Source organism: Peromyscus californicus, unplaced genomic scaffold (genome assembly GCF_007827085.1).
Source record: "Peromyscus californicus insignis strain IS unplaced genomic scaffold, ASM782708v3 Scaffold_8__1_contigs__length_139910024, whole genome shotgun sequence".
In the NCBI taxonomy this organism is placed as follows: Eukaryota; Metazoa; Chordata; class Mammalia; order Rodentia; family Cricetidae; genus Peromyscus; species Peromyscus californicus.
This window is the reverse complement of record NW_026294606.1, coordinates 107,251,489-107,279,094: the sequence shown is the minus strand read 5'-3', so window position 1 is coordinate 107,279,094 and position 27,606 is coordinate 107,251,489. Positions and strand designations below refer to the sequence as shown.

Below are 27,606 nucleotides of genomic sequence, written 5' to 3'. Positions count from 1 at the left end.
TAAGCAGTCTGGATTCATGTTTATTGAAGCCAGTAATTAGACATCTTCCCCAGCACTAGAAAGCAAGGTTCCACATGACTGCATACTGCACCCAGATAGAGCCACGCCCTAGACTAAGGCTAGTGGGAGATCATCTGCACTCTGGATTTTAAGTTAAAAACACCAATGGACTTAGCAGAGAGACAACAGTGAACTTTCACTTACAGCATCAGCATTGTTAAGGTCATGATGTACAGAGCAGTCACTTTTAACTTCATCAAGTTAAGAAAACAGTTTCTTCAGTTTAAATACTGTTTTTTAAATGCCAATTACAAAAAAAAAAAAAAGGTGCAACTGGGCAGTGTAGCACACACCTCTAATCCCAGCATTTGGGAGGCAAAGTCAGGTGCATTTCTGAGCTGGAGGCCAGCCTGGTCTACAGAGCAAGTTCCAGGACAGCCAGGACTATGTAGAGAAACCCTGTCTTTAAAAAAAGAAAGAAAAAAAGTGCAAATAAAATAATCTAGCAGCATATCTGTTGGATTTTTAGGAAAGACCAATTCACAGCCCTCATTTGGGCTATAACTTTTAGGTTGGGCTTGTTTAAAATTATCCATTTAAAGACAAACAAAGGTAATCACTATAATGTGTATAAATAGTCAAAAAATTGTCTTTTACAGTCTACCATACAAGTGTATTCTGCAAATAAAACTAATTTTACTTTAAAAAGTGAAGGCTGTTTATTATTTGGCCTTTGGTTCCAATGCATGAGAATCCTCAAATAACAAAAATTACCTCATCTCCCCAAACCCCATAAGAACCCTGAAGCTCCCCAAAGCTGGTAGACTTTGGCAACCACTGAGCACGTGGTAACATGCATCAGTTTCTTCTGAAACTAGAAGCATCCAAGTGTCAAAGGAGTAACAATGGTCTCTCAGAAACCTTCACAAGACCAGGCCTCAGCATTTCATTGGTTGGTTTTAGCACGTTTTACATCAACACAAAAAGTGCTTAACCATTCAAATGATACATTTTAAATTTTGCATCAAAATTTAAAAAAAAAAAAATCACACAATTAAGCATGTTGTCTTTCCTTCCTTGTTTCTGAGGTCACTCGTTTTGCCCTGGTTGCTGCAGAAATTAAGCGACCCTACCTTTATGTGCCCATATGGCATCCGTAGATCACTACATCACAACTTTCACTCCATCAGTTTACTGTCATCACTTAGACAACCTGGTCATTTGAAGCAACAATGCATGTTTACAAAAACAAAAACAAAATAAAAACCCCAAAATAACAACAAAAAAACTGAATTAAAAAAGGAACAAATAATATATTTCAACAGTAAAACCAGCACAAGAAACATCTTTTTGTTGTTAGAGAGGCAAGTAAGCACTCAGCTTTCTCCTTAACAGTGTTCAGACCTTTACAAAATGACTCCAGTCGAGGAGCCTTGTCATAAAACTAGATGTTAACTTCCACCCAGCACTACATTAGTGGTTAGTCAAGTCTGGTATGCATATAAAGTAATGACATTAGGGACATTATGCCAAGACACAATATAACAAACATTCATATAAAAAAGTAAACTCCACGGAAGTGAATTGTGGTTTTCCCCTTGGTTTGGACAACAAATGTCTTATACATTAAAGTCATGGTAGTGTTTGCATTTACATGTGCTGTGTCACACAGAAAACTCAAAGTGCTATTTCATATCCACAGAAGTCATTCTCAGAATGGTGGTGTGACATGATGATGTGCATGAATATGCCCCTAAATGGAAGACACATAAAACTCTCACTTCCATAAGAATAGAAGTGCTACATTTATGACAAACACAAACCTGTCACTTCCATTTTCAATGTAAAGCACTCACTTGTTGGTCTGGTAACAGTGATCAGACCAGGGAGCTACAGAAAGAACCTTTTGGATCAGTGAAGGTTACCACAGACTCTAAGGCAGGAATTGGTACAAGCTAATTAACCAGAATGCAATGATGTTAAATACTTCCCCCAAACTTTATACAGCACACTGCCATTATGGTAAAATGAGAGATCAATCACCCATTTTCTGTTAGTTGGCCAGCCTGTGGTAGTTAAAAATAATAATTAAAAAACAAAGCAGGAGCTATTCAAAATATATAAATCAAAGTAAACTAATTTTGTATCTGCTGACTTCGAACACAACCCACAGCAACTGCCTGTCCCAGGTTATAGATGCACAGAGCCAGCATTTCTCCAAAGACAAAAGGGCAAGGCCTGGGCCAAGCATGTGGGTTCTGGGCAGGTGCCATCTCCACCACCCGTGTTAGATCCACCTTTCTCAGGTGTCCCCACACAAAACACATTTCTCATAAATTAAAGATGCTCTCAGAACAAGTCCAATTCCCATCTGTTTCGTGTTTAGTTTGGAAATGCTTCTAATTGGTAAGTCTTAAATGATGCTATCTGACTTCTACCGTGCATGTACTTCATGCCGCTCACTTCCTTCTTCCACCTCTCTAACGTTCAGCTTCCCCACCAGCACTTCTCTCATCCCTCCTGAACTCTTCTCTTTCCTGGACTTTCTGCTACTTAATCTGCTTCCCAAGAACAAGGGACTTTGCTAACACGCAACTGGTCAAACTAACGACCATCTGATCAATGACTTCCTAGTCTCACTTGATCCACCCTGATAGCAAGTGGGCTTCCTTTCTCCACTCTAAAAGAAGCCCAGCTGTGCTTGCTTCCCACAAGAGGACCGCAGCCCAAGAGTCCACGGGACATCCCTAACAAGGGGCCTGACATGTAACCTTCCTAAATGTGCATTTCACACTCGGACAAGCCAATGAAGTATATATTTTTTTAAAAGTTCATCTCCCCTACCCCAAAAAACTGATAGCATGTGCCATATCAGAAAAATCCTGGTCTTATCAGATGAATATACATAGTTATTTGGTCATTTGACATATGCACTTTTAAAGGAGGATCAGGCTTCATTTTCTGTTGAAGAGTTTGTTACCATGGAGTCTGGCTTTCGAGTCATTCTATCCAGTTCTTCTTGAACGTTTGACAACACAGTCTTTTGTCCTTAAAAAAAAAAAAAAAAAAGGGAAATGGAACGAGAGAGAGAGAGAGAGAGAGAGAGAGAGAGAGAGAGAGAGAGAGAGGAGAGAGAGAGAGAGAGAGAGAGAGAGAGAGAGAGAAATAGCAGTGTGAGAAAAATTTTTTCCCCCACAAGGTAGTTTCTCTGTGTAGCCCTGGCTGTCTTGGAACTCACTCTGTAGACCAGGCTAGCCTTACTTTTGCCTCCCAAGTGCTGGAATTAAAGGCGTGCACCACCACTGCCTGGCTCTGATGGAGAAAAAAATTTTTTAAAGAAGCATTTAAAATCATACAGGTAGCCTTTAACTCCAGTACTTGGGAGGCTGAGTCTGGCTGATCTCTGAGTTCAAGGCCAGCCTGATCTATAGAGCTAGTTCCAGGACAGCCGGAGAGACAGAGAAACTCTGTCTTGAAAAACTAAAAACAAATAAAACCACACAGACTTCTGCCATCATTTGTAGTGACAATATCCTCAAACATGAGAAAAGCGTTTTCGCCAAGGACAATGAGACAGATCCTAACTTTGTTAATGCCAGTGTCACAGGTCTGTGTTCCTCCAATTATGCAGCTGCCTTCTTGGCAGGGGGTAGGGAAGCCTTTGTGCCAAACTCAAGGGGCCTTTCTAAAAACCCTCACCCCATCCCTATGCCCTGTGTACTTTCTCCATCATCTCCCTGGAGGTCATCACTGAGTTTCAGGCAAGGAGTAAACTACTTTCTTTCCCAGACAGGCACTCACTCAGCTTTTATTTCTAACTGCAACACCTCAGACTGACTAATGGGCTGATGATGGTAGCTTTGGCAAAGTATTTGCATTAACACACAGGGTTCAATTCCTGAAAAATAAAACAAAATGAACCCATAAAGTAGTTTAGCTTAAACTGACTCACATGGAAAGACCATGTTTTATGATGAGATTGAGGCTGAACAGTTCAATCCTGCACCAAACTGGTACTCCTATTTTCTGTTGTCAAACAATGTCTGGGGCCTGGTCAATGACCTCTATTTCTGGTAGGGGACAAATACTAGGTCAAGGCTGAGGCACAGATCAGATTCTTGAGTCTCTAAGAAGTCCTAAGTTGCTGAAGGCCCAGACTGCTCCAAGGACAAAATGATCTTTTAACGTTCTATTTTGGAAAAATAGATTAGAGAAAACACCACATTAATATATGCCTAATATGCCCTTTATATGTGGGGTGCTTTGGTGCACACTTACAGTCCTAGTAAGAGGATCAAGAGTTCGAGGCCAGCATAGGTTCATCTCTAAACATACAAAGGCAAGCCTAAAATACACTCTATGGCTTGTCTAGTATTCACCAACTCCTGGGCTTGATCCCTGGCCTCACAAAAAGGAAATAAATGTTCTCTAGCTTAAGAAAGTATGTGATTCCCAAGGACTCCATCATTTTGTTTCAGAAACCTCTAACTAGCTTTTCTTACCAACCTAAATGGAAGGATAGATGGCTGGACCACCACAGAGAGATCCTGCAGTGAGAGTGCAGGATCACAGGATCTAACTCCCTGTAAGATTAGGGGCAGCAAAGCAAATGAAACTCTTTTTCTTTTCTCTCTTTTTTTTTTCCCCACCACTTGCATGCCTGGTGCCCAGGGAGGTCAGAAGAGGGTTATCAGATCCTCTGGAACCCGAGTTAAGGATGGTCGTGAACCACTGTGTGAATGCTGAGAATCCAGGTCCTCTGCAAGAACAGCAAGTGATCTTAACCGCTGAGCCATCTCTTCAGCTCAAGCAAATAAAAACTCTTAAAGTATCACATAAAATGAAATAAATGTCAATAGCATATCTCACGATGACCTCCAGTGGAGTTTCCAGATCAAGGGCACAGGCACAACTTAGACCTTATGCTGCTTTACTCAACAGCCTGAATGTACATTAAATCATACTTTAAATGCAATGTGCCAAGGAAGCCAGCACAAGGCTTAGTTCTGTTCATAGCTGGTCAGAACACTGGAGGTCTGCAGGCTGGTGAAGGCAATCACTGTGTCTACATCACCATCCTGACAGCACTGTCCAGACAGAGGATCTAAAGCTCTGAGGGCCCCTACCTGACTTCTTGGCTGTGTTCTGCACTCCACCAGCACTAGGACTTCCAGGAGAGCCTGTTTTTTTACTCAACAGACTATTGAAGAAGCTGGCCAATACCCCTTCACTTGCTGCATTATCTAAGGAAACACAAAAGAAAAACAATAACAAAACATCACACGGATGACTTGACAGAAAAGTGGTTCTTAGATTGGAATTAAGCAGCTGTGGCTGTCACTTTCCTAGCTCACTGACCACATTCACTGTGGTCACTGTTAGCTGAGGCTAACTGGGCAGTGATGAGATTACCAGTGGAAACATGTTTACATTTCCCACCTTTGTTTTTGTCATCTCTGTGTCCTTAGCGCAGTGCTTTTCAGTTTTATAAGCCCATAAAAAGTCACAGTCTATTATGAAACACTCACATCCTACATAAAAGATGCTCACTGAACATGAAAGAATTTACAGAATTTTGTTCTAATGGTTTACTGTAGCCAGTATCTTTGGGTATCAGTAAGTACTGGGATAACACCTTGGTCTAGCTTGGTAAGAACAAAAGGAAAATAAAAAAGCCAATTCATAAATAATATTAATACAAACCTAAGAAATAAAACTACAGATTCAAGATACATATTGAACAGTGACTTCCTAAGTTGTATTCTTTTCTGACGGCACCTGCAGGGTCTGAGGTCTTACACAATGCCAGGTACACATGGTTAATCCTTGCTGGGAAGTAACTCTTGTTGGAAAGACAAGAGCCCAGCTTTCCCAGATTTCCACCTGAAAGCCCCAGCTATTGTTATAGCATGTCCTGTGGGCCCGGGACTACAATCTTTCCCCAAAGACAGCATACATACTTTTGATGTTTGGATCTGGTTTCTTTACTGATGTTCCTGGGGAGGCGCTTGGCACACTAGCTGGTCCACCCCGACCCTGGGTCCTTGGAGAGCCAGAGGGTCCTCTAGCAGGAGATTCCTAAGTCCAAAACCAGTTCACATCACACATAGGTATAAAAATAACAAAAATTACAAATTTCAAAATCAACCCATTTTTGCATGTCTAAGGTATAATAGTGGTGGTCTGCTCCCAGCTTGGTCCCTTTCCATGCTTCAGTCTCCTGAGAAAAGAGCTAAAAGCTTACCGATTCTCAGCTGTAGTACTTCATCAAACACTTCTAAGACTCTACTGTATTTCTGGCTGTGGGCCTTTAGGGAGACCAATTCACTTTAGAATATAAAAGCCCACATAAAAACATAAACTGTTACAAATAATGGTGGAAAGTTAGAAGGCACCCACGACACTGGGCCATGACCCCGTTTGGTTTAAGGTACTCACGGAGGTTCTTGTGGGCGTGGCAGGCTGCTTGGCAAGAAGTGACTGCAAAGAGAGGGACAAACTGGCCATTAACCAAGGCCTGTAGCATGGACTGAGGACTGGAGAAAGGGTTGACTCCTATGACTCTACTACAGGGCGCCAGTAAGCACTTTTGAAGCCAAGGAAATATCAGGCTATAGAAAAGGGAAAGAGCTGGGAAAACTGCCAAAAACTAACAGGACCTGTACAGACCGTTAGGAGAGGGCGACAGGCCTAACCATTTGGGTCAAAGAGAAATGTTAAGACTAGGTTTGTGAGGACGGGAGAGACGGCTCAGCAGTTAAGAGTCGTGGCTCCTCTTCCACTGGACCTGGGTTCAATTCCCAGCACCCACATGGCAGCTCACAACTATCTGTAACTCCAGTTCCAGGGGATCCAACACCCTCACATAGACATACATGCAGGCAAAACACCAATGTACATAAAATTAAAATAAATAAATAAATAAACTGATAACATTTAAAAAAAAATACTGGGTTTGTGTTCAAAATTGTCATCTTAGGTGGAATCAGGGTGAATCTGGAAGAAGTTGAGGGTGAATGTCATAAAAACACTGTATGTATAAAGTCCTTTTTTAAAAAAAATATTATTTATTTATTATGTATACAGTGCTCTGCCTGAATGTATCCCTAAAGGCCAGAAGAGGGCACCAAATCTCATTACAGATGGTTGTGAGCCACCATGTGGTTGCTGGGAATTGAACCAAGGCCTTCTGGAAGAGCAGCCAGTGCTCTTTACTACTGAGTCATCTCTCCAGCTCACATAAAATTCTTTTAAAAATAAAATATTATGTGAAGAGAGATGGCTCAGCAGTTAAGAGCACTGACTCATGTTCCAGAGGACCCCGGGTTCAATTCCCAGGCTGTCAGGTGTCTGACCACACCAGGATTAAAAAAATAAAAAAATAAATGAATAAATAAAATATTATATTAAAACCATCAGTTTGGGGCCAAGGATGTAACTCAGTTGGTAGAGTACATGCCTAGCATGCACAATACTGAGTTAGATTCCCAGCACTGCATAAAACCAAGTGCTGGGCCACATTCCTGTAATCCCAGCACTTGAGTTAAAGGCAGGGTTCGGTGCCATCCTTGGCTACATACTGAGTTCAAGGCCAACCTGGAAAATATGAGAACTTGTCTTTAAAAAAAAAAAAAAATTTAGAACAAAAAAGCTAACAGCTTGGGGAAATTACTCTTCTTACCTACAAAATGTGTATTATCTGCTTTTATATACTATGGGAAAATTGGAAGTGAAGCCAGGCCACTTCATAAATTGTCAATTCAAGAAGGCAGCCAGCCAGTTTTCCCAGGGCAAATAAGGCACATAAGCACACTAAGCCCATGCCTGCAGGATAACGTGCAATGCAGGCAGGCGTCATGAGGCAGGTGCTCCAATCCCCGCCCCGTAGAGAAAGGAGGGAATGAGGAATCCTCGTCTTAACCTCCATGCCTCTGTAAGCTCTCCAACACACACAGCCCCCATCCCCCTCCGGAAAGGGAACTCCTGGGAAGAGAGGGCCTCTTACCTGTTGTTTCATTAGGAACACTTGCTCATCCTCTGCTGCCAACTCTTTGTCATGGACCAGCTGTGAAACAATACATGTATGTGGCCACAAGCAATGAAAATTCTCAAATGACTGTCAAAATTGATGCTACAAAAATCTTGGTCCAGGCCTCCACATGGATTTGGGGGATCTTACTTGAAACTGTAGTTACATTTTTCTAACCCGGTACAGACTCTCTCCCAGTACTAGCCATGGCATACAGCCAATTTTTAAGTCTGGCAGGTCCTAAACAGTACCTCCCAGATCATAGACTTCAGGAGACTCCAAAGGGAGGGGATTTGGCAAAAATAATCCAGAAGTGGTAGGAGCACCGTGGGAACTTGACAGGAAATGGGACCACAGTTGACATGGACATACCATCACTCACACTTCGTATCGTAAGCCATTCCTGTAATACCAGCTCTCATTTTCATGACTTACAACCACCTAAAAAAGGTCTTCAAGGGACTAAGGTACCTTTCTCACGGGAGGCTTTACAATAAAATCTTCATATGCATCTTCTGGCTTCACGGTTGTAAAATTTTCATGTAAAATAGCTATTTTCTTTTCATTATCCCAGCCTGCAGGTCTAAAGACAAGGAGGCACAGATTAGCTTGCTTTGCCTGGAACTGCCTTCCCACATGTATCTGAGAGACATTTCAGGCTGTAAGAAACTCCTGGGTAAAGTCCTTTTCCACATCTCTAAGTCTGGAGGTGTGGTCACTGTCTTGTAGCTTTGGGTACATAAGCCAAAATACACAGCAGGCCTATCTCATCAAATTGATGTGACACATCCTGCTCCAGAGATTCCTGCTTCAGGGACTCAGGGACACTAGGCCTAAGGAGCCAGTGTGAGACACTGCCCCAGTGGAAGGTTTCGGGAACCCAGTTTAGACCAACAATGCACAAGGGTTAGAGGTCCAGAGAGGACTGTTATTCCTGGGCTTTGGCTCTCCTCTTGCATTCCGTCCCTCTGAGGACACTTCTTTATAACAATCATCTTATGGACAGTTCATTAATTTTGCTGGCATGGAAGATATGCCTTGAAGCCAAAGAGGGAAGGCCTATATCTATCCTGAGCCCCACAAAAGAGACACAAGGAGACCTTAGATTCCTATGTGGGTGTTGTAAGAGCTTAACATCACAAGCAAGAAGGAACAAGGTTTGATCAGGGTTCCCACTTTACTCTCTTAAAGGTAGCAAAGCCCTATATGACACACTTCTGAGCTCAAGAAGCTCTAGATTTAAAAAAAAAAAAAAAAAGACAACTGACTGTTCTCACAACCCTCTCACTGGCCCAACTCCTAGTCCATAGCTATACCAAGAGGATGCCCATCCAGGATGCTTCTCCCAAATGGCCTTGCTGACTTACTAATTCCTACATAGGCAACTACCCAGAGACACAACAGTAAAAAGGGACTGGACACTGGACACAGCTGAGATACATAATGACCCATGCAGCCTCCAGAACCACAAGATGCTTCTCCATTATACACTAGCCCTAAATCCAACCAGAATCCCTGCTCCTCAGGATCATGTAATTAGGAATGAAGTAATTAAGAAAGCACACCACTCATTAAGTTTCTGCTTTAGTGCCTGTCTGACTGTTCTGGGTGATTCTTCAGAGTTAGGGTATGAACAATATGAGTGAGACTCTCTTCAAACGCACAGGAGATAACCTGTTCAGTTTCCCTGAAGCACCTGGCTCTTGGACTTTTGGCCTTTCACGGATCCCTTGGCCCCTTCCTTCTGGCCTGCCTGAGATAGTCCACTCATCTAGCAGCACACCATTCTGGCCCCTCTACACTAGCCCACCACTACCCTCCTCTTCAGTACATGTCTATCTCTATGTGATAACAGGGATGTATCTCATTCATTTCTGTGTCCTCAGCAGAGAACCTGGGTACCTAGGAGGTACTGGGTAAAGCTTGCTGAATGGACAAATGTACCTGTCAATCAAGTCCAGAAGGTATCAAATTGTAACATCAATCTGCTAATCTAAGACCACAGCACTGTCATAGACAAACATGGCAACGCGATTCTCTAATTAGAAAAAAGACACCAACTCCATAAAACAGGCTAGCTAAGTCTCTGGCACAATGATCCATCCTAGAGGCTTGCAAAAATACAAATGCCAGAAAGTACTAAGAGCAGAGTTTAGCCCACACTGACAGGGATACTGAGAAGAGGCTTGCAATCACCCTGTAAACAGCAGTCACCAGGTGCTTTTACACAAGCCACTAAGGATCCCCAAACTGAAATCTTGAAATCTCTATCTTTTTGAGTCTCTCCACAGCCAATGCTTCACCAGAACTGACAGTAAGTATACAAAATGGCTAGCTTACATTTTGACTACCTTCTTTCACTGATGGAATGCAGCATCTCTGACCACACCACCCACTCCCCTTAAACCAAATGAGTCAATCCAGAAGGAGCAGGGAGGAAAGGCTGCATCTATCTGCCACCTGTCAGGTTCAGCCCACTTTCTTAGACAGAAGTGCTGAGAAGCACAACATAAGCAGCAAATGTACTATAAAGAGATGGGCTTAGACGCCATCACCTCCAAAGAACTCACATAAAAACTGCGTCCTTTTCCACAACTAAGGCGGGTATGGTAAAGTGGAAGCCATATGTCTTATGAACAATGTACTTATACAGCAAGTCAAGGTTTTTCTCTTCCTTCACTGAGGTGTAAATCAAGGCAGCTCCATCTATTCAATCTGCTTAAGGAAAACCAATTCATTGTGAGACAAAAACCAATCACACATAAATATATCACACCTTACAGAGCTAGGTGATCTGTTGTTATCCACATGCGAACAACAAAGCATGCAAAATTTAAAACTAAAAAGGAACAGGAGCAGAGGAACCATGATAAATACTCCACACAGGTGGAGACTGTATAGGAAGCAGCTGCTTTTCTTTTTCAACACTTAGACTGCTGTCAATTCTCAAGGCTGCTTCCTAAGAAGCAAAATCAATGGATAACACCTCAGCATAGAGGTACACAGATTACTCACAAAGGAACGAGTTTACCATCAAGTACTCCATCAGAGATAGGTGTCAACAAGGGCTCAAAGGCAGCACTTGTCACCCCTACTCCAGGGTGTGGAACTAAGATACCAACTGCTGTTGGCTTTATACAGAAGACTCAAAAAGCTGCTGACATGGTATCTTTTTCCTGGGTAGCACAAACACGGAAAAAACCTGCAGCATCTAACCTAGTCCACACTGGTGACTATACCTCTCTGAGTAAAGGCAAAGTCTAACAAGACGGCTAAGTACAATCAATGTAATTTGTCATAAAATGGTCACACGTCAGTTTCTTAATAGGAAAGCCAATCAAAGAACAGCCTCAAAAACAAAGCAACAAAACGGGGCATGGTAGCACGTGTGTAATTCCAGCACTCAGTAAGCTTGGGCAGGAGATCATAAGCTTCAGGCCAGCCTGGGTGACACTGTAAGACTCCGTCCAAAAGTAAAAATAATAATCCTTAACAAAGTGACCAAAGACATGCCTAAGTTAGTATATATAAATGCCAAATAGCAAAAATATAAAACTAACCAAAAGATTACAATTTTTTTTCCCATGGCAGAAAAGAAGCCTGTGAGACAGGCGAGATGGCTTAGTGACTGATTAAAGATGCTTGCTGCCAAGCCTGATAACCTAAATCTGACCTGGAACCTGCAAGATGGAAGGAGATAACTGACTCCCCAAGTTTTCCTCTAACCTCCACACTCATGTACCCCAGCCCCAATAATTAAATATAATAAAAAAGAAAAAAAGGACTACTCTTTGTTCAGGGGGAGCTTTGAAGACATCCCCTTTGGAGGAAAGCCTGTGCTCTGGGGCCCGCTACAGCATCCCAAGGATACACTGGAGGCAGAATCTCCGTAGGTGTGACTGGATGAAGTCCAAGTGCTCATCCCTGTAATCATGTTCCTTCTCCAATATGCTCACTGCATCACACTGCAGGAGAGACAAAACCAAGAGGAATATTAGCGTTGTGCTTGTCTGCCTGCTGAAGATAGGAACAGGGATTTCTTCAGAAATAAAGAATTTCTAAAGAAATAACTCCACAGGGGTTCAGGTACTAATTAGAGAAGAATAAAACGAACAAGAGAGTTCTTGTTCATCCTGGCCTCAGTTTACACACAAAGTACAGATGTAATAGGCCTGATCACCTCCTAATTGTTTTCAATATCCAATGAGGTCATATTGGGAGAGGCCCTTTCACACTGCTGTGCACCGCACTTCCCAACCACTGTGCACCACACAAGGTAGCTTTTACTAGGAATACAGCACTTTTGAAATCCACAATGTTTTTAAAGCTACTTTCCCCCTCTTATACGAGACATACCTTCTATTTCTACTTTATCATTCTATTTTCACCGTCAGTCTGGACCACGTGAACTGGCTTACAGACCCTTAAGAAAACTGCTTTCGTTTAAGTTTGCCCATGAAGTCAACAGGGCTTTCTGAACTAAGTGATGTCAAGGTTGCCGCAGCATTAAATGACAGTATGTTCTGCCCTGACACAGTCAATGTACCTTAATGAATCCTGAATAAGCCCAATTCCCCCTTGAGAAGAAACTTCATCAAAGCTTCTGAAACTCTCTTTCAGATGGTGACTGTTCACTGGCCAAACCCAGCCAAGCTTACAATTCCCTGGACGCACCTTTGTGCACACCACCAACACTGGGATCCCCAGGTTATGAGTCAGCACATTGTCACCCAGAGGGAGGGCAACACTGTCTTCATCTGAGCCTGAGGTCAGAGGCCCTCTTCTCTGTGGGGAACCCTGACAACCTTCTTCAGGCTCGATATAATCTTGAAAATCTTTCATAACTACAGAGGAAAAAGAGAAAAATTACACAGACACAAATAAAAATATACCTTAGGTTTAGAAAATTAAGGGAAAAAAATAGTAGCAAATACAAAACCGAAAGCATTTTATGCATGGCAGAGGCTGCAGCTCTAGAGTTTAGGGATGGTGATGCAAAGTACCAGATTTGCATCTGGTACCTCACATCTACTAAGCTCTGAGCGACAACAGCAGCAGACCTTCTTAACAGTTTCAATTTCATGAGATTCCTAAACAGGCTTTTAAAATTCTGTTTTTAAGAATAGTACTGTGGCTCAAACTTGGAGATTTTCCATGTACTAGTTCTTAAGCTCATACTAGTTGCTATGATTAAAAACCACCAAAAATAAAACAAAACAAAGAACACCACCACCAATAATTCCCTCACATACACTTCTCTTATATAGCCTACATTTTTCTAAGTACGGACAGCCCAACCATTACTTCATCATAGGTGACCATTAGAAATCACAGTAACACAACTTGTCAGGATCCTCATTAGGAAAGCTTACTAAACGCCTACATGCTGAACTCCAGAAGAACATGCCATTTCCATGTAGCAGAGGCAAGCACAGACCATGTGACTGCCCAGCACCAGCCACATTTCCTCCTATCTCTACTCTTATGAACTTAGTCTTTGGGAGATCTTGAGTTACACATGAAGTGTGCATGGCATATCTGTACCTAACACAACTGTGCAGCGGTATTTGCTCCGACCATGACCTTGGGCTATACGGCCTGAAAGAGGCAGTGCTTCTTGCCTTCACATGTAACCTCTTAAAAAGAGAGGAGAGAGGGATCATGTGGCAACTTCTTTTTGGGGGTGGGTGGGTGGGGCGTGATCGGACACCGGACGGCCAGGTGCATTTATATGGGTGCTTGTTCAGCTATTAAGAGCACTGACTAATGTTCCAGAGGATCTGGGTTCAATTCCCAGCATCCACACAAATGCACCTGGCCATCCCATGTCCAATCACGCCACCCCCCAAAGTCACCATGTGACCTCTCTCTCTTAAGAGGCAACTCACATAGGAAGGTAAGAAGCACGCCTCTTTCAGGTGGTATAGCCCAAGGTCATGGGCAAAGCAAATACCGCTGCACGACTGCACCAACATGTCTGCTTCTTGGCATCACATTTGTTGTCTTGGTTAAAGAGACCCCTGAGGAGCTGAGCAACGGCTTAGAGGACTGATTGAGCAGAGGACTCAGCTTCAGTTTCCAGCACCCATGTGGAAGCTCACAACCATCTGTAGCTCCAGTTTCAGGGTACCCACTTCTGGCCTCCATGAACACTAGGCAAGGAGTACACATACATATGTGCAAGTAGAGCACTCATAAGACAAGTCTTTACAAAAAGAAAAAGGAGCCGGGCGGTGGTGGCACACACCTTTAATCCCAGCACTCGGGAGGCAGAGCCAGGTGGATCTCTGTGAGTTGGAGGCCAGCCTGGTCTACAGAGCAAGATCCAGGTTAGTCACCAAAACTACACAGAGAAACCCTGTCTCGGGGGGGGGGGGGGGGGGGGGGGGGGAAAGGATTCTTAGATGGAGTAGCCAATGGCTATAGCTAAGCCAACTTAACACAAAGACTGAAGACCTGAACCTATATGTGAGCACTTCAAAGTTCAAATGATGGGTTTTATCTTGTTTTGTTTTGTACTTGAACAGAGTCTCACTATGAATCCCTGGCTGGCCTAGAACTCACCATGTAGACCATATTGGCCTTGAACTTGCAACAATTGCCCTGCCCCTCCCTCTGACTCCTGAGTGTTAGGATTATAACTGTGAGTTACCAAATCTAAATCTTCATGTAATAGGTAAAAACCTCTCGAGGCTTAGGAGCCAATAGGCAGCTCTATTTTTCTAATATACTACAGGACTGAAAAAGGCCTAAGGCCTTTTATATTTTCACCAAAACCATGCAAAGTAAATGTAACTAAAAGCATTGGAACTGGAGATAATGGGTTATTGGTAAAGAGCACTTACTACTCTTCCAGAGTACCCAGGTTTGAATCCCAGCCTCTACATAACAACTAACAACCACCTATAACTCCAGTTCCAAAGGATCTGACACCCTCTTCTGGTTTCCATGAGCACTGCACACACATGATGCACAGACACTCATACACACAAAAAAATAGAGAAATAAAGCACTATGGAAGACCAAGAAATTATTTTTGTTGCTACTTCATAACTGTAATTTTGCTACTGTTATGAATTGTAATGTAAATATCTGATCTGCAGGATACCTGCTATTTGATCCCTGTGAAAGAGTTGTTCAAAGGGGTTGCAACCCACAGGTTGAGAACTGCTATTCTAAATGATTGAAAAACTGGGACATTTGTTGGGCATGGTTGCACATGTCTTTAATCCCAGCACTCCAGGGGCAGAGGCAGGCAGATCTCTGTAAGTTCCAGGCCAGCCTACTCTACACACCAAATCCCAGGCCAGCTGGAGCTACAAAGTGAGAGCCATGTCTCAAAACAAAACAAAAAAAGCAAATCTTGGTTGTTTAACAAGAATAGGAAATTCACATATTTTTAAAAGAACATTATAGAAAACAGATTAGAAGACAGAAAATAATGCATAACACACAGGAAAATGGAAAAAAAATGTAGATTACAAAAAAATGAGAACTATAATCCTGAAAGTAAAATGTAGCTCACTGTCACACTTTCTAGGTGGTGAAGTGCCAACATGTCACAGGAGAAACATCAAGCTCCAGGGCTGAAGGGAGTCCCCACTACTCCAGCTGCACGGCTACTGTGGCTTCCCTTCTTCCTACCTCACCAACACTCCCTGGCAGTTTTGAGAGACTCCTTCTATGAAAAAGCCTGGCATGCAGCAGGGAGTCCACCAACTGTTAGGGTTCAAAGCAGTGGGTTCGGATATTGACTTGACAAGGAGTAGTCTTGTGATAGTTCATTTGTCATCATGACAAGGTTTAAAATCATTTAGGAAGAAGCATAGTGGTGCACACCTTCAACCCCAGTGCTTGAGAGGCAGAGGAAGATGTCTATGAGTTTGAGGCCACCCTGGAGCTACACAGAGAGACTCTACATTTAATAAATAAATAGGAGACACACCTCTGGGTGTGCCTGTAAGAGTTTCCAGACTTATCTATAGTTTATTCACGGTTTATGGATACAGAGACTCAGAGCATCTATGCCTGTCTGCCCTTTCACAAAGGTAGGAAAGCTTTCACCATGTCTCCACACCACAGTCCTTGCTCTTAGACTAGACTAAAAAAATGAGAAAACAAGCTAAGCACTATTACTCAATTCTGCTCACTGACTGCAAATGTATTGGGACCAACAACAGCCTTATATTCCTGACACCATGCTTTCCTTTCTCGTCATGATGGACTGTATTCCCTCAAACAGCCAAAAAAAGAAAGGAAGAAAGGAAGGAAGGAAGAGAGGAACAACAAAAATCCTTCTTTACATTGTCTTGTCCTGTTGTTGCAGCAACAAAAATTAGCATAGCATGCTACAAACAAACGCCACCTTCTGGCAGCTCTAGGAGTTGCTTTCATTTTGCCAGCTCTGGATCACAGTGGCTGATCACAAAGCAGTTCCAAATCAGACAGGCTAGAATGGAAACTTGATTGTAAAGTAGTGTTCACTTATTAAAAATAATACTACGGGAGCTGGAGAGATGCTCAGGAGTTAAGAGCATGTCTTACTCTCGAAAAGGACTGCCTAGCAACCTCCTCTAACTCCAGCTCCAGGAGGATCCAACCTAACACCTGCATTCACATGCATAAATACTGTGTCCCCCATAATTGAAAATACAATAAATCTTAATAAGAAAACTAATTAATCTGAAAGGCAGCAGTCCTCTGAGCAAGAATACAAACAACTAACGACTGTCCTAAAAGGTAATCTAAAACCATCATGAACAAAAGTACTCCTTCAACATGCAGCACATAGACATGGCTACCATTCCAAACATCACACACCAGGGACAGTAAAAGCAGAGACCCTCAGCACAGACATGTTCAGCAATTGCTGGAAACCCTCCCGTGTTCTCTCCTCTCCTCCCTAACCCGACAGAGCCCTGGTACTCAGAACACACAGCCCCACAGAACTAAGATTTTTTCTGAACTGGCAACGAGGTCAGCAGACAAAAGTGCTCACTGTGAAACACTGAGCTCAACCCTGGTACCTGGAGTGGAAGGAGAGAACCTTCTGAAAGTCAACCTGCACATGCACGTGCAAGTGCACACACCCTTTACAAAAACAAAAAGACTCCATTCTCATCCTCTTTAAAAGATAGCGGGCACGTGCACCTCAGCATTGCCTTCCTGGAACACAGGCACACTGCTGAAGTTCTAGCTGTCAAGAGGAAAAGAACCACACCCTCAAAATGACGGATCGGAAAGCACAAACGAGCCAGGGCTCTTGAGCTCTCTTCCCAGGCTGCTTAGTTGCAAACTGCCTTCCTCTAGACCTCATTTTCAGGAGAAATAAACCTCTTTCTTGTTTAAGCCATCCTCCTCTCCAGTTTTCTGTCATATGTCGCTGAATCTAATCTTCTGTGACACAGACACCATGACTAAGATCATTAAATAAATTCAGTGTCTCACTTCACCAGCTCCCCAAGAATAGGTATCCTGTCTGCTGTATCCCCAGCACCTAGAACAACACCTGGTACCTCACACTTTCCTTATCTGAGAAAGAGTGGTACATTGGCCAATGTGGATCTTTTTCTATTTGAGTAAATCTTTGTAAGGTTATCAGTCCAAGAAAATGGGTTCACAGAACTGAAGTCTGTAGCACATTAGTTCACTAGTCTGGGTATGAAGCTGTGTGCAATGGTCTAGAAACAGCTTCTCTGCCTCAGAGCTACTCTGCTGAGATGTCTTTAGCATCTCTATTTTGCAAGAAAAAGGCATTATCTAAAGAGGTCAGTGGTTGGAGACAGATGAGACTGCATGACAATCACTACACCCACATGTGGATAAGCCAGGAAGCACATGTGAACAAAGGAAAGATAAGGTGTTAAGTGCCTGTTTTAGTTAATGACAGACGGGCGAGAAGGGTGGGACAGAAAGACATACAGTAGGAAATTGAAAAACACCATCAACTGCTTCTCTAGTAGTAGATTAAGGCGCAGCCACTGTCTCGAAGATAAAACAACAGATAATGACTTCCATAATGAAGTACACTACTGAACAAGGGAACAGACATGCTATTTGTGGGAAAGAAAATGAAAGATTTAAAAAAAGAACGAAAAAAGCAAAAAAAAAAGAAAAGCACCATCAAAATTTTAGAACTCTCTTGCCAGTGTGCAGATACTACGTGCCATGCTCCAGAGCCCTCATCAATCCACCAAGAGGAGTGATGTCACCCTGTGGCACTAAGCCAGAGGCAGCCAAGCTTGCACTGGCCAAGACGCAGCGGCTGCCGGTTCCACTGCCTGGCCCTCCCGTTTCCCTGGCAGAGGGACAGAAGCTGATGTCACTACACAGAAGCAAAGGAAGGAAAAACAAGCTTCTGAACCACATTTGAAAACCCACTAAACTTCCTTTAATTTGAAAGTTCTTTGTTCTCAGAAGGATTCATCTGTCTTTAACCCTAAAATAACTTTTTTTCTTTTGGTGTGGTTTTTCAAGACAGGTTTCTCTGTGTCACAGCCCTGGCTGTCCTGGAACTCACTCTATAGACCAGGCTGGCCTCAAAATCACAGAGATCCACTTGCCTCTACCTCCCGAGTGCTAAGATTAAAGGCATGTGTCACCACCTCCCGGCTAACTTTTATTATATTTTAATGACCCCTCCCACAAAAAAAAAAAATCTTCCTATTCCTGAATGTAATCATATTTGCTAGATTTGAAAATGAAGTAGTTGGAAATGAAAGATTTCTCTTATTTAGAATTTTTATTAAACCTGCCAACAAGGAGATATGGGATCTCCATAGGACTCTAGAAACATGGGCTTGGGGTTTAGAAGAAAAATGTTCCCAAAGACTGTCCCTAGCTGGTGGCATTACTAAGTTATGGGATGGAATGGGCACTAAGCTCTGAGTGGATTTCCACTCATGTGCACTCAGCTGAATGGCTATTAGAAGGGGGGCCAAGCTGAAGGAAGGAGGCATGCAGGTATGCCTTTGAAGAATACCCTTTCCCCTTCTCCCTACCCTTCTTTGCCTCCTTTCTGCAAGGACAGACAGACTCATCTCAGGTCCAGAAGAAACTGGACTGCAACCTCTGAAGCCATAAGCCAAAACAAAGCAAACTTTCCTAAGGTTTTTTGTTTTTTTTAAATACTGAGTTTCTTTATGTAGCTGTGGCTGGCCTGGAACTTGCTATGTAGATCAGGCTGGTCTTGAACTCAGAGATCCGCCTGCCTCTGCCTCCCAAGTACTGGGATTAAAGGCATGCACCACCAAATCAGGCCAAAGTATTCTTTTTCATCTGTCTGTCTGTGTTTGCATGCACTTGAGTGCCTGACTGTATGTACACTATATGCATGATAGTGACCACATGCCCTGGAAATGGGACTTACAGGAGGTTGTGAGCGGCCTAATAAAGGTACTGGGAACTGAACCTGGGTCCTCTGCAAGAGCAGCAAGTACTATTAATCACTAAATGGCCTCTCCAGCCCTTTAAATTATTTTTGAAAACTGAATTCAATAACTAAAAGAAGTATTTCAAAACAAAAGCAGATTCTATGTGAAGTAAACCTTCTTGGCTGAAAAAGGTGGCGGCCATAGTAATTCAGAGACTAGTATATTTTACTCACATTTCCGTTCCAGATCCCTCATTTCCTCTGGTGGAATTTTCATCTTGTCAATGTGCTCACGTAAAACACTAGCCCACTTCTGTAGAGATTCCATTACAGTCCAAGGTCTAGACATGTCTGCAACAAAAATGACCAGGGTCTCCGGCAAAGATTCAGCTGAAACTGCAAATTTCAGCAGGCCTTTGTGGTAGAGGTCTCCATCTAAAATCCACACATTGCAGCGGGTGTGGTCTGGGAAGAGAAATGAAACGTCATTATCACCTAACAGTGACTGTCTGCACAGATAATGAGAACAGCAGCATTAGGAGGGAATGAATCCACACAGAAATCCCAGCCTTGTGCCAAACACCCAGTATCCAACAAATCAGCCCAGTACAGAATGAACTGCCCAGGCTACTAAAAGTTTAGATTATCACATATAGGTCACCTCTAAGATTTCAACAAACTCTAAGGAGCGGAGTGAAAGTAATTAGCTTTCTATAACAACCGAAGGACACTAACGTTTAGTGATGAATCGTCCCTCGGCGGTCTAAATAGTCTACTGTCCTAAAACACTAGCAATCTGTGAGGTGGTGAACAAGTTGACTAAACAAATCCTCGTGTGTGTCACACTAAGCAACTATAGTCATTCTGGTAGAATAATAAGTTATATACTCCAAGCATCTTTATCTTTTAGATATACATAAGGAAGTATTTACAGATGAAATGGTAGTAATGTCTGAAACTGGATCGAAAATAATCCAATGTGGACTATAGGGAGATCTTAAGATACAGCTGAAATAAAATGTATCAAGAACTAGTAACTGTGATAACTCAACTATAGAAGATAATTCTCTAAATTAATAGGATATTTTTAGAAAATTTCAAACATATTCCTTAAGGGTTATTTTTTTTTTCTGTAAAAGTACCTTGAGAAAAGGAACTCCTAACACCAAAATGTCACTTCATTAACTTCTTTTCCAACATACACCTGTAAAATCTACCTTTCTTTAGCTTCCTTGTTGGTATAAACAAGTTATTAATGTCTATAAAAATGCATTTTGGTGAGTTTGAACATTAAAGTATCTACATCTAGCTGCATTTCTAACCTCTAAATTATGTTAAATTTTTTAGATTTATTTTTATTATTTTTAATTATACATAGGTGTGTGTGTGTGCCTACATGTAGTTATGTGCATGAGAGTGCAGGTACTCTCAGGTCAGAGGCCTTGGATCCCCTGAAGCTGGAGTTATAAACCACTGTAAGCCACCTGACATGGTGCCGGAAGAGGAGCAAGTGATCCATCTCTCCAGCTCTTATTTAAACAACTTTTTAACATGTATTTAGAGTAAGGTGTGCTCTTTAGAGTATAGGTGAGGATATGGATAGGTGCACACATTCCGCAGTGAAGTCAGAGGACAACCTGTGGAGAGTCAGTTCTTTCCTTCCATCATGTGGGTCTCAGGTATCAAACTCAGGCTCTCTTGGCAGCAAGTGACTTTATCGGCTGAGCTACCTCACTGGTCCTAAAACTCCAGTTTATTTTAGTTTGGGTCTATGAATCAACTCCAAACATACTTTGTACTCAAAAGTTGAGGTTTATATGCCTACCCATCAGTAAGCATAGTTCCTTTTTTTCAACTTTTCTTGCCAGTGTCAACTATACATAACTCACCCATGCATGGGAATCGCATATCCCATGAAGCATTAGATAGATATCTAACTGAGAGACAGTGGTCCTTTGACATGTAATGTCCTACCACAACCCAGATACAACCAGAGACTATTTTCTTTAGCAGGTGATTATCTGTGAAATGTGTACTTACAACCCAGTCATACCACACAATTAAAAAGACTAGGGCTGAAAGATATATAATTAACCTACGGTAAGGGCAACTCTTCTATCAGACTAGGACTCCCAAGTAAGTAGCCAAAAGAAAAAGTCCTATAAATAAATGCAGCAAGGAAAAAGGTCTCATAGTGACCTGAAAGGAATCTGACATAATGTTAGCATAAACTCCAACTCAAAGACAAGCAAGTGCGGTTCCTGGGACACTCTGTCCTGAAATGTGCCTCAGTCTTGGAAACGGAAGATGCAGAGATTCTGAGCATCTATGCCAATCTGCCCTTTCACCATGTCTCCAGTGCTCCTCTCACACTCCCACACTCTGTCCATCTGCAAAATGTACCATCCTCCTCCTCCTATGAGGAAAACGGAAGTGAAGGGTGGTTAAGTCAGTAATCAGAAGACACATAACTGCTGAACACAGGAGTGGCATTCTGCACCAGTTCTGTCTGGCTCCCAAGCCCAAGGTCTTCCCACAAAAACCATGGTGCCCTACAAAGGCAGGAAGCAAACGACACAAACATTCAAGGTCCCCTCAGCTTGGTTTAGTGGCCTCAGTCATATAAGCATAGACTGCAGTTGAGTCTAGACAGACACTCAATGTTTGTTTTTCGGACAGAAGACAGAGGCCCTGACACCAGGCCTACTTTCTGCATTTCTTTCAAGACCTTTAAGGAATGTTCAAAAAGACAAAGTCAAGGGACTAGGGCTAATGTCCCTGAAGGTGTAAATCAGCACACAAAGGTGCCCAAGCTCTAAGAGCCCTTATCCATGTCCTCTACTAAACAGCTTAGAGATAGCAGGACTGTAGTGCCGGAGAGGCTTGTGGTCTATCTTCTTCAATTTAACAATAAGAAAGTAGGGGAGCTTTATAAAAACCACCCTAACATCATGATCACTAGTATTTAAACAGATAAAGGCAAATATGAAGAATGAAATTAATCACTACACTTCATTTTTAGACTATAGGAAAAAAAAGACCTAGGCACTGGTAACTATTCTACAGTCACTAAAAAAGCTGGACATAAAATCTGAAAAATTATAAAGGAGTCATTACAGAATAGCATCTCTGGTGAGTTCCAGGCCACCAGGGCCACAAAGTAAGACCTTGTCTCAAAAAACCAAAACCAAACTAAAAGCAAATGACATACATTTCACCTATTCTCTTCAGTTCTAACAGAAAACTGGGAATGCCTGGACATGGAAGAGTCAAGAGTCTTGCATGTTACCTTTACAATGGAGTCACTCACCATCTCGATCCTCATCATGAACGCTGAGGTAAAGATACTCCAAGCCTCTTCCTTTTTTGCCATGCTCTGCTCCTTGTAGTTTGGTCATGAGAGTTGTTTTACCAGAACCATCTTCTCCTACGAACGACATTTGCAAGAAGACAACGTGTACTTACTGTGTGTCATGCTAGTCAAAAATGGCAAGCCATAACAGCAGCACAATAAGGAGCAGCTAAGACTCTCAAGCAAGCCTGCTGCTAAGGTCTCAGCTCTCATGAACAAAGTAAACCTGCTCTAAGAGTGACTGGGTAGAGGCAAAGACAGTCAACCCCAAGACCCAAATAACCCTCTACTGTAGTTCTCGTTACTTCACAAGGGAAGGAATAAGGCAAATCCTAACTCTACCTACAATTTCTAAGACAGACATCCAGAGAAGGGAACGTCAAAGGAGGGGGCTAGTTTCTCCACAATAAGTCTTGACCACAGTAAAAGAAAGAACTCTTCAAAACACAACTAACCTCAAAAGTCTAGGAACACTGAACTAAAATTCTGTTTCTGAGCCAGGTGTGGTGGTGCACTTGGGAAACAGAGGCAAGCAAATCTCTAAGTTCCAGGCCAGCCTGGTCTACAGAGTGAATTCCAGAACAACCAGAGCCACACAGAGAAATTCTGTCTTGAAAAAGCAAACAAACAAATCTGATTCTGTCTCATAATCATGAAGTTTATAAATATTATTTACATGCATTTGATTTTAAAAACATCTTCAAAAGTACCCCAAAGGCATGAAAACTGGGAAGAAAGTAATTACTGACCTATGCAAAACTCCTTAGTCTCAGTACCAAGTGCTTTCTCATCTCCCTCGGACTATCCATATCCAGCACCATCCCCCACGTAATACCCCCTAAGCATAAAATAGAACCACTATTACCAAACATCCTCAGATTCAATAATATGGAATTAGAGAATATGAGAAATGAAAGGCAGTCCACAACGATCCTCCCTCCTCAGTGCCTCACCTTTTTCATGCTGGTCACAATCCACCTAGACCATGGTGAATGTTTGTCAGCCTGACTTCAGCACCTGCTCATTCTGATCTACCTGGCACTCTGCAGCCTGAGTTATTTCCCTAAAGCACATATCTGGCTGTAACCTACCACAGTGGCCATTACCTGGATGAGAGAAACACAGGGAAACCACCAGGCAGTTATTTCCATAAGGCTCAGAGGAAGATAAAATCTGTGAAAATCAGGAGCCTCAGGAAAGAGGATTAATCCTTCAGTCTTTCATGATCTGACCTCAACTTATCTTACCATTTACTGCAAGAAACTTCTAACAGTGCTCAAACTCTTCACCCTCTTGTTATCTCTATGTGCCTGCACCTAAACAATAACCTTTCAAAACACTCGACGACTCCACAAGTTCTGTTTCAACACATCAAGCAGTGTGATGCGCCCACAACGGTCTGCTCTTGACAGGAAAGATACAGTGCAACCACGCACACATCTGCCTCGGCTAGACTGGGATTCTTGCAGAGTGTCTAAGATGGTCTGTGCTGTCCCATTGCTGACACAAACAGCTCCACAAACAGCTCTGCGTGTGAAGGTGCCTGATCCCTTTCATTTGTATGAGATAACTGAAGCCAGAGAGATTAAACGACTGACTTGGCAACCCAGTAGTGAGAGCAGGAATAGGAGTGCAAGAAAGTTCCCGGGGCTGACTCCCAACGTGTACCGCCTTTGGGGAGTCCCTTATGCCTCTGCTCAGCTGCTCACGAGGACTGAAGAAAGGCTTCAGACATCTCCTCAGTTCCCAGCCCAGGTCACCTAGTTCCCTCATTTTCTCCATCTAGCCTGCACATCCTCTTTTCCCTTTCTCCACACCCTCAACTTGGTGAGCACTAGACCGAGCGATGAAGAGAGTCAAGGCTGAAGGCTCAGCCAGTGATTGAAGGAATGTGCCACAAGCCCACGCCACACATCACTGGACTCCAAACCGAGCTGCATTCTGGGGTCAGGAGAGGTGTGGGCTTGGAGACTCTCGGGCTGCCCTGCTAGAATCCAGTCTACCGGCCAGCGGCAAGCAGGCAGTAAGGGTGGAGAAGGCTGGAACCTGTGGGAGGGCACCGCCTGGCCCACCCCGGCGCCCCAGGGCAGTACCCAGTTGCTCACCGAACACCAGAATGTTCTTGCCGGAGGGCAGCTTAGACCTGGCGCGGGTGGACACTTCGCTCAAGATCGAAGACCTGTGGCGACAATGTCAAGAGCGGTCAGCGCGGGACCGCCCAGGACCGCTCGCCCAGCGACTGCCGGTCAATGTCTGCCCACGGTACCGCCCGCTCCGGCCCACTCTCTGCCCGGCCACGCCATCCGCGGCTCTGTACGTCCCTCACCATAGACTCTGGCCTTCCTCCTCTTCACTGGTTAGGTCGCCGGCGGCCGCCACCGCGGGCCCATTGGGGCCCAGCAGCAGCTTCTTCTCCACCCCCACCGGCGCCATCTTGCCAACTGCAGCCACAAAGAGGGCCCTCCCCCGGGCCGGCCGAGGACCCGCAAGGACCCCGGCCGGGCCGCGCCGCCCGCCCGCCCACCCGCAGAAGCTTCGCTAGCCAGCGCGTCCCGACCGACTGGCGATGTCCGCGTGCGTCAGCGGTCGCAGGATCGCCGCAGCGAGGGAGGTTGCTCGGTCAGGCAGCGAGCCGGACAGCCTTACGTGGAGGTGGAGCCGCGGGCGCTGCCAGACCGAGGGCGCGCTGGCGACTCCTGCAGGCCTAGATGCTGCAAGCCCAAGCTTTGGAAGACAGCCCCATTTATGCCTCACCTTGTGTGTCACAAGCTATCTCATTGACTCCTGCTTAACTCTTAATAAGTGAGGAAACTATAGCTCAGAAATGTAAAAGAAACTGGGCTGAGTCGTGGCCTACCATGAAAGACGCTCTACAAAAACTGACTGAGCATAAGTTTGCATGCCTGTCATCCTAGCAACAGAAAGCTGGCAGAAGGGGAACCAGAAGTTCAAGGTCTTAGATTACATAGCAAGTTTAAGCTGAGCATGAGCTACATGAGACCCTGCTTCAAAAATAAAATAAAAAATAAAAAGAGCTTGACATGGTGGCATACGCCTTTAATCCCAGCACTTGGGAGACAGAGGCAGGTGGATCTCTGCAAATTTGAAGCCAGCCTGGTCTACATTCTAAGTTCCAGGCTAGACAAGGCTAGATAGTAAGACCTTGTCTCAAAACACAGCCGTAAGTCCCAGTGATAGAGGTAACATCCCAGTCATGACCATTATTCTTAAATTCTTATGTAACAAACTTGGCACAATTCTCAAGATGTCTATTGAAAGACTATCACAAATCCTTAATGTTATCTTTCATCTGCTCCGTAGACTATTAACTGTGAATAATTTTTTTTTTACCACAGTTAACACTCTTGGCTTTTCTTTACCAAGTTTTTTTTTAAATGCTATATTTTAGGGAGCCAACATTTGACAGCAAAACAAGAGGCTGTAACTGCTTTTCTTCAGTGGAGAATGTAGTGGGGAACAGACTGGATGTGAAGGGGTAAAGTAGTAACACAAAAGGAGAAGTAATGGAGAAAAGAAAGAAATGTTTGTGCTTATCAGAGGTAACTGTAGGTATGGCCTCTACCTGAGGGCTCTTGTTGTTCTCTGTTGAAGCAGGCTAATGTTACAAGACACTGATAAATATCATAAGGAAATGTGATATGGCAGAAAAAGCAATCACCTAACTGGGTTTCAGGTGAAAAGGATAGTGTGATTCTGGCTCTGCCAAAAAAAATTAACATCATAAATTACAGGATCCAACAATAGGCATATAATCTGCCAATTTGAATGTAAATTAGCAAAAGGAAAATGGGAGGAAAGAGCAGGCAATACTGGAAGTCATACAAGGACAAGCAGTATATGAGTTTTCACAGGACAGTAGACTGAAAACTCTGGGCCTGCGAGTTTAATCCCCACTACATTAATTAATTAATTCTAATATGACTAGTTGCAAAAGGAGAAGATAGCACCAGATGCAAATGCATACAATAGCTTTCTCTTCTTGCAGAAATATCAGGTGGGAGGATGCTGCAAAGATAGGGAATGCAAATTTCAACAGAATTGGACAATTCACAACAAAAGAGAATAAGAAAATAGGCTGGATGATAACACTGAAGCTTGTTAAAGACCAGCCCAGCCTCTTGTGGTGGCATGTGTCTATAACTCTAGCACCGAGGAGGCTAAGAGAGGAAGAGCTTGAATTCAGGGCCAATCTGGTCTGCACAAGACTGTGTCTGAAAAATAAAGAGGAGGCTGGCCTGGTATGTAGAAAAGGGGCTACCAGAGACGCTAAGGCCTGCCAATAGCCAATGCAGGGTATCATCTGAGACTCAGAGGAGAACGCAGGGTGCCATCTGAGACTCAGAGGAGAACGCAGGGTACCATCTGAGACTCAGAGGAGAACGCAGGGTACCATCTGAGACTGAGAGGAGAACGCAGGGTACCATCTGAGACTCAGAGGAGAACGCAGGGTACCATCTGAGACTCAGAGGAGAACGCAGGGTACCATCTGAGACTCAGAGGAGAACGCAGGGTACCATCTGAGACTCAGAGGAGAACGCAGGGTGCCATCTGAGACTCAGAGGAGAACGCAGGGTACCATCTGAGACTCAGAGGAGAGTGCAGGGTACCATCTGAGACTGAGAGGAGAACGCAGGGTGCCATCTGAGACTCAGAGGAGAACGCAGGGTGCCATCTGAGACTGAGAGGAGAACGCAGGGTGCCATCTGAGACTCAGAGGAGAACGCAGGGTGCCATCTGAGACTGAGAGGAGAACGCAGGGTGCCATCTGAGACTCAGAGGAGAACGCAGGGTACCATCTGAGACTGAGAGGAGAACGCAGGGTACCATCTGAGA

General features: G+C 43.5%; 1 protein-coding gene across 3 annotated transcripts; it reads right to left on the bottom strand.

Moving 5' to 3' along the window:
- On the bottom strand, positions 1-25,219 carry Dync1li2 (dynein cytoplasmic 1 light intermediate chain 2). 3 transcript variants are annotated; one of them, XM_052726899.1, is made up of 13 exons: positions 25,079-25,217; positions 24,858-24,931; positions 22,711-22,827; positions 19,635-19,865; positions 12,704-12,873; positions 11,901-11,994; positions 10,600-10,735; positions 8,501-8,612; positions 8,006-8,065; positions 6,439-6,480; positions 5,961-6,078; positions 5,127-5,243; positions 1-3,048 (listed from the first exon to the last, which is right to left on the bottom strand). In XM_052726899.1, the coding sequence occupies exons 1-13, from the start codon at positions 25,183-25,185 to the stop codon at positions 2,948-2,950; spliced, it is 1,479 nt and encodes a 492-aa protein (XP_052582859.1). In that variant the 5' UTR covers positions 25,186-25,217; the 3' UTR covers positions 1-2,947. The 3 variants fall into 3 exon arrangements, with proteins under 3 accessions (XP_052582859.1, XP_052582860.1, XP_052582861.1); XM_052726900.1 differs by lacking the exon at positions 6,439-6,480 and having other exon boundaries at positions 25,079-25,219; XM_052726901.1 differs by lacking the exon at positions 24,858-24,931 and having other exon boundaries at positions 25,079-25,175.
- Positions 25,220-27,606: the final 2,387 nt, after the last annotated feature.

Excerpts from the sequence above, each read along its gene's own strand:
- Dync1li2 (XM_052726899.1), bottom strand. The coding sequence starts at position 25,185 with ATGGCGCCGGTGGGGGTGGAGAAGAAGCTGCTGCTGGGCCCCAATGGG. Across the intron at positions 8,066-8,500 it reads TAAAGCCTCCCGTGAGAAAG|CTGGTCCATGACAAAGAGTT; the intron begins GTACCTTAGTCC and ends ATTGTTTCACAG. Across the intron at positions 3,049-5,126 it reads GAACACAGCCAAGAAGTCAG|GACAAAAGACTGTGTTGTCA; the intron begins GTAGGGGCCCTC and ends TTTTTTTTTAAG.